This window comes from Arachis ipaensis, chromosome B03 (genome assembly GCF_000816755.2).
Source record: "Arachis ipaensis cultivar K30076 chromosome B03, Araip1.1, whole genome shotgun sequence".
Lineage (NCBI taxonomy): Eukaryota > Viridiplantae > Streptophyta > Magnoliopsida > Fabales > Fabaceae > Arachis > Arachis ipaensis.
Genome location: NC_029787.2, coordinates 119,122,881 through 119,132,809, shown reverse-complemented (window position 1 = coordinate 119,132,809; position 9,929 = coordinate 119,122,881). Strand labels below are relative to the sequence as shown.

General features: G+C 38.5%; 1 protein-coding gene across 1 annotated transcript; it reads left to right on the top strand.

Moving 5' to 3' along the window:
* LOC107631054 (eukaryotic translation initiation factor 3 subunit A-like) lies at positions 149-1,874 on the top strand. The gene has a single exon (XM_016334372.2). It carries the CDS (start codon positions 368-370, stop codon positions 1,727-1,729), a length of 1,362 nt encoding a protein of 453 aa, XP_016189858.1. The 5' UTR covers positions 149-367; the 3' UTR covers positions 1,730-1,874.

The window sequence follows — 9,929 nt, the reverse complement described above, 5'->3', positions numbered from 1 at the left end:
TAAAAATATATGTAGCACCCATGTGGTTTTAATAATTATATTTTATGTGATGTAATCTTATATGATAATGTTTCTAATAAAATTATAAAAGTAAAAGAAAAATAAAGATGGAGGATAAGAAATGTATTGTAAGAGTATGTTAGAAAAAAAATGATGATTAAATAAAGAAAAAAGAAGATGGGAAATGCATGGGATAACGAAGAAAGGCATGACCAAGAGAATCTCTGAAATGGTCCAAGAAGTAACCATAAAGAGAAGACCACCCATCGATTTGTCCGCCAACTGATCACCATCACCATCACCACCACCGATTCACGATTCACCCAATTCAGCCTCAGATGCTGACTCTTGGGCTGATTCCACCCTCATGACTTTCGCTCCCGCCTTCAGCTTTCTCACCGAACTCGGATGCGGCTACGTCCTCCTCTCCTGCTTCTCGCGCCTCCTCAACCTCCTCGGCATGTTCCTCATGCTCACCTTCTGCATTAAGTTTCTCCGCTTCGCTTGGCACGCGAAGAACCACTTTCGCTTCTTCTGCGATTCCGGTGGCATCCCCAGATACCGTATCATCCTCGATTACGACACTCTTCCAGAACCTCCCAAGTCCAAGGTCGCCGAAATTGACCCTGCCAAATCCCCTTCCATCACCGGCCTTTCTCCCTCCAAGAGAGGCAGTCGAGGCAACGCCTATTCCGAAGAGGCATCGGACACCGAGAGCTTGATTGTTGATGAGGACGACGTGTTCGACGTAATCTCTCTCAGGAGATTGGTCAAGATGGAGCGCCGCAAGGCCAATGTCGCCTGGTCCGACCTCGAGAAGGAGCGCACTGCGGCTGCCTCCTCCGCCGAGGAGGCCATGGCCATGATCCTCCGCCTCCAGAACGAGAAGAGCTCTGCCGAGATCGAATCCAACCAGTTCCGGAGAATGGCGGATGAGAGGCAGGGGTACGAACAGGAATTGATTGAGGAGCTGCAGTGGACCATCAACCAGCATGAGATTCAGAAGAACATTCTCGAAGATCAGATGGGAGTTTACAAGGAGGAGCTGAAGCTATACATCACCGAAGAGGAGCTAAGGGAGCTTGAGCGGCAGCTTGAGGTTGAGTTTGGTTTCGATAATGATGATGTTGGACCACCCCATGACATATACGAGCATGAAGCTGAAGGTGATGCTGATGATGAAAACTCCGGCAATTTTAATGGTGATGAAAACAGCGGTGATGTTGATGTTGATGAGAATAGTGACCGCGGTAGTGTTATTATTGCAGATGATGATGATGATGGTGACTATGATGGTGGTAGTGTCGTTGCAGATGATGACGATGGTGGCAGTGTTGTTGCAGATGATGACGATGGTGGTAGTGTTGTTGCTGCAGATGATGACGATGGTGGCAGTGTTGTTGCAGGTAATGACGATGGTGGCAGTGTTGTTGCAGATAATGACGATGGTGGTAGTGTTACTGCAGATGATGACCATGGTGGTAGTGCTGCTGCAGATGATGACCATGGTGGTAGTGTTATAGCAGATGATGACGATGGTGGTAGTGCTGCTGCAGATGATGATGATGATGGTGGTAGTGTTACTGCAGATGATGACCATCGTGGTAGTGTTACTGCAGATGATGACGATGGTGGTAGTGTTGGCTCAGGTGATGACGACCCAGAACCAGAGGATCGTTCGGATCATGCAGTAGTTAGCTCTCCTAAAACCCAATCACGGGAATTGTAAGTTTTTTTTTGGAAAAGATAGATACAGAGAAAATGCTTTTTTGCATTAGTTTTTGTTTTGAACTGTTTTGGTTTCTCAACTGTAAATTGTATTTACACATAATTGAGTTCATCAATAATAATGCTGAAGGCGGCTTACATAGATAGATATACATTTAATGTGTGTGTATATTTGCATGCTCAACTTTAAGGTTTACATATAAATTTAGTGGGGCACTTTAGGATCTGATGCTTTGGGGGTATGTAATCAAGTACTGTGCATGCAATGGGTGTGGTGGGTTAGTCTCTCTTACCTTACTGGAGTATCTGCCAATCGGGATTTTGGAGGGGAACTGGGAAAGGACGAGTAAAAGGGATGTCCCTTTACACTTCAAACAACACTTTAAGCCTTTGATTTTGGCTCTTCTTGCTCTAGATGTCCTCACAAGATTGCTAACTAGGATCTCAAAGTTCTTACTTTGTTCTCGAGTACACTCTACAAAGATAGTTTCATATCACAGTTTAACTATGATGACTGAATTGCGTTGATCAACTTGTGTCGCAAGAATCTAAATGCTTATAGGCTGGGATATGCTGTTGACAATGATGTATTCGCCCAAAGTTTCAGGTTTACTTGTCTAACTTTGTTTCATGAATTGCATATTTTTAACACTATGCTGCACGGATTATTTCATTATTTGAAGTAGACATATTAAATTAGTAAATTAGCCTCAACTGCCAGGTTTATTGGTTTGTGTGTGATGAATTTCATAGAGCACTTAAAATTGCAAGGGGCAGCATATCTATTGGTTTAATTGCCGGCAACCAGTACTGTGTATGCCGTGGCTATATTTACTCTATATGGAAGGACCTTTTATTCAGTTTGTGTTCTCTCTTTTGCCCGGGGAGAAAAGAGCACAAATAGGGGAGGGTTAATCACACGCATACTTTGGGGAAATAACTGCAGCATGGATGCCAGTGTTTTTTGCATACGTTATTTTCCTTGTACAAAGTTCTTTATGCCAGATGATATAAGCTGCTTCTCTTAATATCAAAAGCAGTACAACCAAGAATCATGAAATGGGGTTCTTCCAAAAATACATGGTAACAATAATAATGCAATACCATTAAGTGTGTGTTTGGATTACCGTCCCGTTTACATAAAATTGATTTTGCAAACTTGATTTTGATAAAAAGTAAGTTTGTGTTAAAGTGATTTATGTTTGGTAATTTTTGTATCAAAATTGATTATAGTAAAATAAATGTTGTTGGCTTATAATTTATGATCTTTTTATATAGTATATTTTTAGTATTTTTAGTACTCTTTTTTAGTATGCTATAATTTTTTACTATTATTATTATTTATAGTTAATTTTTTGTTTAATTTACTTTACCTAATAGAATCAATAAATCATATTATAAAAAGATAATAACAAACATAATACACAAAAATCACAATTATAAAAGTGTATAATATCAAACAAACAGTTGAAAAAAATAAAAATAATAAATAATAGAAAAATAGAGCTTATATAAATAGAAATAACAAGAATTTTATAAATAATATAATAACATACATGAAGTATAAAATTGGTAAAAGATAAATAAATGGTTAGTATTTATGGCTAAAAGCTCGTTAGGAACACGCAAAAGTTAAAAATAGTTGCTTCTTGTAAATGTTGGTTTTGGTAGCAAAATCACTTCTGCGTTCATGAAAAAAAATTTGCCAAACTAAAAGTTGAAGCTTTCAAGAAGTCTAAACGTGTTTCTTCTCTTCCAATGAGTTTCCAAACACACCCTAAGAAGTTGTGTTTACACCCGCTGTACGATTTCAAAGACTATGTTCCTGTCCTTCCAAATCTCCCAATCGTGAGATCCAATAGGAAGAGGTATTGTGTTGAAGGCTGGAGCTATGCCTGCCATCCAAATCAACAAATGCCCAAAATGATGAGGTTGCAGGTACACAAGCAGTGACCCTAAATAACACTGCGGATAGATCATAGATGCGACCCGAGACATACTGCATGCAAAGTACAATCAAGACCCATCTTTTGAAATTATATTCAAGTTTTTGGGCTAGTGCTAATTTTATCAACAAAAGAAAAAGTATATATGAATGTTTTATATCAATCATCAAATTATACACCAATAAAGCCTTCTAAAAATATTTGTGCCTGGTGTTACCAAGTTACAATATGAACATACTTGGCAAAATTAATTGCTAACCTATAGTAGATAATTATATATTCAGATAACAAAAAACCATTATGTTACATTAAGGAGAAAACATGCAATGAGCGGAGGAGAGAGCGGGAGAGAGAGTTCGAGGAAGAAACACAATGAAGAAGCCGGCAATGCTGGCGGCAGAGATAAGGGGGAGAGTGCAGGGGTTGTATCTGGGGACAAGGAGGGATTAACTTGGGAGAGATGATCAGACTCTTAAAGGTGTCTTTTAGAGATAAAGTGGTGGGCGCTATGACAGCTAAGACTTTCACATGGGCAGAATCTCTTTCTGGAGATAGCATGGTTGTGGTAATTGGAAAGCAGGGAGACTCCACACCACCACGTGTAACTTTTTTGGAAAAAAGCTAGGTCTTCTTTGACTGAACCATATATGGATGCAGTGGTTATTAAGGTGTTAGGAAAGTATTTCAATTACATAGCGCTTCTCCACAAGCTGAAGGTCATATGGCGCCTCAAAGGTGATTTTTAATTGTTAGATGTTGGGTTTGAATATTTCATGTTTAAGTTTGATCTCTTCGAAGATAGGAAGAGAGTGCTCTTAGGTGGTCCTTGACTGATTGCGGAGTTTTATGTGGGTGTAAAACCTTGGTCCTATGATTTCAGACCATGTGAGGCCTCTTTTGGATCCACCATGGTCTAGATCCGCATCTCTGGACTTCCTATATGGTACTACCAGGAGGAGGCAATGATGCGCATAGCAGCGACAGTAGGGAAGCCAATTAAAGTTGACTTGGCTACAAAATCGGCAGAGAGAGACAAGTTTGCGCGGGCATGCGTTCAGATTGACCTCGATATGGCAGTGATAAAGAAAATAATTGTTGATGACTATGAATATGAGGTAGAATACGAGAGTCTCCATCTTATTTGTGGGACGTGTTCATGCTATGGTCATGTAGCAAGGGAGTGCAAGAGTGCTTTTTCTTCCATTGATGAGGATGTGGAAGTAACTATTTTGAATGAGAATTATGGGAAGGAGTCGCCGAAAACCGACAAATTGCCGGAGATGAGGAATGTAACGGGTGATAAAAAAGGGCAAGTTTTTGAATTTTAAAATAATAATGGTGAGGAGCAAAAGGATAGGGAAGGTCCGGATTCTTTGGAGACAATTTCTCATGCAAATCACGTTGCTTTGGCAACAAGTGATGAAGAGGAGGGGTGGACCAAGGTGATTAAAAAAGGAAAAGGTAAATTGGGTTTTAAAAAGGGTGGAGCTTCATATGGGCCATCTTCCAGCAAGGTCCACAAAACTAAGAAAGGAATTACCTTGAATTTGGGCTAAAATAAACAACTGCATGCACCCAAAAAAAATATTGCCAAGAAAGATAAAAGTGAAGAATCCTCTGTACTAACTAGTACGGAACAAAACCTGAAGAAGGGCACAACCTCTCGAGTGTATACTTCTCATTTCGGAATTGATAGAAAAAGATTAAGACCGGCGTCCCTCCAAGCATCCCCGGCGGACAATGACCGAGTTGATGTGGGGTCTAAGAATGGCGAGAAGCAAACCGTGGTGGAACAAAGAGATATTCAGATTGGGGCGAAGGCTGAGAATTAGAACCCCTTTTCTCTATTTTTCTTTGATATTATTGTTTATGGATAGTCTTAATATAATAGTTTAGAATATTAGAGGTGCTTCTAACAAATTGGCACGGGTTCATTGCAAGGAGCTGGTGAGAAAATACCGTCCTACTTTTTTCATTATTGTGGAAACACATTCACCTTTTCAGAATCTTAAAGTGTTTTGGAAGAAGCTGAATTTTTATTCTATTGTTATAGTGGAGGCTACAGGTCACAAAGGAGGTATTTGGTTTCTCTCTTCTATTCTAAATATTCCTTGTAAGTTTATTAGTAGTTTTGATCAATGTCTTACTTTTGAATTTTGCAGAGGCAATATAAATTGGAGATGCAGTGCGGTGTATGCTAATCCCCATTTTAATAGTATAGTCCTATTGTGGGATCATCTTTTATCTTTGGATTCTTTTTTTGATGGTCTGAGGCTTGTGCTTGGAGATTTTAATGAAATTTTAAGAGAAGATGAGGTCAGAGGTGGCTCCTTTTCTGTTCAAAGGGCTGAGATCTTTGCCTCTGTCCTAGAAGATTGTGGCTTACTTGATTTTCGTATGATTGGTAGGAGCTTCACTTGGTATAGAAGAATCCAAAATTATAGAGACATAGCAAAGAAGTTGGACAGGACTCTTATTAATAGTTCTTAGCTTTCATTGTTTCCAGAAGCTTATGCAGAAATTCTCAGTAGACTTCATTCAGACCACTGTCCAATCTTAGTGAGATGTGAAGGTTCTCCTCAACTCAAAGGTGCTCGTCCTTTTAGATTCCAAGCTACTTGGGCTACTCACCCAGCATATAGACAGGATGTGCAGCAAAATTAGAGGCATGGATCTTGGTGGGTAGCTGAAAATCTTCACAAGGTGCAAGAAGGTTCTTTGGATTTTAATTCCAAGATTTTTGGTAATATTTTTGTGAAAAAAAGAAATCTAGAGAAGCAAATTGAATCCATCCAAAAGAGGCTTGAGTCGGTTGATTCTCTTTCTCTTAGAAACAAAGAAAGGAGCTTACAGATGAGTATAATTGCATTCTTTTTCAAGAAGAAATATTTTGGTTTCAAAAGTCCCGAGAATAGTGGGTGCGTTTTGGAGACAGGAATACAAAAGAAGCTGTTTTTGGTATGAATTCCTTCAAGGCTCCAGGCCCGAATGGTTTTCAAGCTTTTTCCTTTAAAGAGTATTGGCCTATTGGGAGATTCTTGGTTTGGATATTTGGAGGCTTGTTCAAAATGTCTTCACAGGTGGTTACATTGACCCTTTATTTATAGAAATCCTCATAGTGCTTATTCCCAAAGTGGAGGTACCTAATTACATGAAAGATTTCATGGCGATTAGCCTGTGTAATGTGGTGTATAAGATGATCACCAAGGTTTTGGTAAACCGGCAACGACCTTTTTTGACAGATATCATTGGACCTCTTCAAGGCGGTTTCATCCAAGGCAGGGGTGCACCAGAGAACATCATCATTGCTCAGGAGATTCTCCATTTCATGAAGAAAACAAAATCGCGCAAAGGAACATTGGCCTTTAAAATCGATTTAGAGAAGGTTTATGATAGGGTTGATTGGAGGTTCCTTGAACATTCCCTTAGGGGTTTCCCACTACTACTATCAAACTAATCATGTCTTGTGTCCAAGCTTCTTCTCTCTCAATTCTTTGGAATGGCAGCAGGTTAGATAAGTTAGTCCTAAGATGGGTCTCCGGCAAGGAGATCCTATGTCCCCTTATTTGTTTGTTATCTGTATGGAACGTTTAGCTTGCTATATTGCTAATCAGGTTGATATGGGTATATGGGATCCTGTGGCTGTTTCTAAAAGGGGACCTAGGGTCTCCCATCTTATATTTGCTGATGATTTGCTACTTTTCTGCAAAGGCAGGAAATCCCAAGTCCAAGTTGTCATGAATTCTCCCAACTTATTTTGCAAAGCTTCCGGGATGAGAATTAATTTGGATAAATCTAAAGCTCTTTGTTCCAAGAATGTTTCTAATCAAAGGAAAGAGATGTTTACCGGAGTTTCTGCCATCAGAGTCACCCAGGATCTTGGGAAGTATCTCGGCATCAATCGTAATCACTCCAGGGTGTCCAGAGCTTCCTTTAATAGTGTCGTGGATAAAATAAAGTGTCGGCTTGCTAATTGGAAATGGCGCCTCTTGAATAGGGCTGGGCGGCTCTGTTTAATTAATTCAGTAGTGGCCTCTTTACCAGTTTACCAAATGCAGGTTTCGTTCTTTTCTATCAATGTCACTAATAAGATATCTTTGTTAATGCGCCGATTTCTTTGGAAGGGCCAGGTTGAAGGAAGGTATATGAGTCTTGTTAATTGGAGGACAGTAGTCACCCCGAAGAAGTTTGGTGGACTTGGGATTAGAGACCCTACTTGCGCCAATATAGCACTATTAGGCAAACTTGTCTGGCAGTTTTTTCAGTGTCCAGAAAAACTTTGGGTTCAAATGCTTTCTACGAAATATAAGAGTAGAGGCTTGTCCTCCTATAAGAATGCTTCCTATGCTTGGACAAGTATGGTGAAGGCTTATCAAGATCTAAAAGAGGGTTTTTCTTGGTGTATTGGTTCTCTAGATGGTTCCTTTTGGTTTGATTCTTAGAGAAGAGAATGTGCTGTTACAAATGAGTTGTCATATGTCCACATCGCAGATACTGACCTTGCTATTGGTGACCTTTGGAGAGATGGTTGTTGGAATTTCAATGGAATTTACACTACTATACCTGATGTTTTGTCTCTAAATATAAATTCTTACATTCCTGATGTGGAATCTGGAGACATAACAGGTTGGAGATGGGATGCATCAAATTCAAAAATTTACTCTTTTAGTAGTGGTTACTCATGGCTTTGCAAGCACAAATATGGATGGGAGGAGACTGAAGAGTAGCTCTGGCTTTGGAGAACCCGGTACCTGAGAAATTCAAATTTCTTGTTTGGCTTTGCCTCTATAATGCTCTTCCAACTGCTGTTTTTAGACATCATCGTGGATTTTCTTCTTCTGATTTATGCCCACGTTGCTCTCTAGCTTTAGAAACTATTCTTCATTGTTTATGTGATTGTCCAAAAGCTAGTGCAATTTGGCAAACTTTACAACTTAATGATGTTCACGGTTCATCCTTTAAACAATGGATATCTGAATGGAAAAATGTCAATGTTACTCTTTTTTTTTCTCTGGTCTCTGGTGGATTTGGAAAGACAAGAATAATGATGTTTTCAATCCTATGAATTCTTGGCCTTTCAATAAAGTGTTATCATTAATCTCAGCATCTGATAAGGAATTAAAGTCTTTGTTTTCTAAGCTTAACGGTGTTCATTTATCTTGTCCGAGCTCATCTTGGTCTCCTCCTCCTGGGGGGATGTTTAAGATTAACAGTGATGCTAGTATCTATGGCAATTGTGCTGGCTTTGGCTGTATTATCCGAAACTCCGATGGTGCCTGGCAAGGTGATCGTATTGGGGTTCTGCCGCTAGGAACGGTTCTTCGTTGTGAGATTTTTGCTATTTGGAGGGGATTACTTTTGGCTTGGGAGGCAGGGTACAGACAGGTTTCTTGTGAGACAGACAGTTTGAAAGTTTTTCTCCTAGTCCAAAACCGTTTTACTAACATTCAAAGTATTAATCATGATTTGGTTTTTAAAATCCATGATATTTTGACTTGGAATTGGAGAGCTGATGCCAAGGTAAAGTGAGACAGACAGTTTGAAAGTTTTTCTCCTAGTCCAAGACCGTTTTACTAACATTCAAAGTATTAATCATGATTTGGTTTTTAAAATCCATGATATTTTGACTTGGAATTGGAGAGCTGATGCCAAGGTAATTCAGAGATCAGCCAACCATGTTGCAGATGCTATGGCAAAGTTTGCAGCAGTGAATAATATTCCCTAAGCTGAGTTGTTGGAGCCTTGGGATGAGTTTCGCATCTTACCTACAAAGGACATAGCTGCTGGTTTTTAGGGAGTTTTCCTCTCCTTTTTGTTTCTTTTGTTTTCTTTGTTTTCTTTTCTTTCTTGTCTAGTCACAAAAAAAATATAATAACATATGATTTTATAATTAATTATATTAAGTGTACATCAAAACTAGTTATCAATTTAAAATACATATTAAAATAAAAATATACATAATAATTGATTTGATAACTAATTTTGGATGTGTATATAACATTTTTATTATATAAAATAATACAAACTTTTAATATTAATGTTAGATCTTGCTAATATGTATGTTAACAATATAATTTAAAAACACTAAAAATTATTAAAAATACTTTCTTTTTTACATTGTTAATATAATAAACATATAAAAAATAAAAAATTTCTATTATTATGATGTTAAAATATACTTTTAATACGCACAAACTTAAATTCATTAACCTTATATAATAGTATATAAAGACATTTGATACTTATTTATGGATT

Excerpts from the sequence above, each read along its gene's own strand:
- LOC107631054 (XM_016334372.2), top strand. The coding sequence starts at position 368 with ATGACTTTCGCTCCCGCCTTCAGCTTTCTCACCGAACTCGGATGCGGC.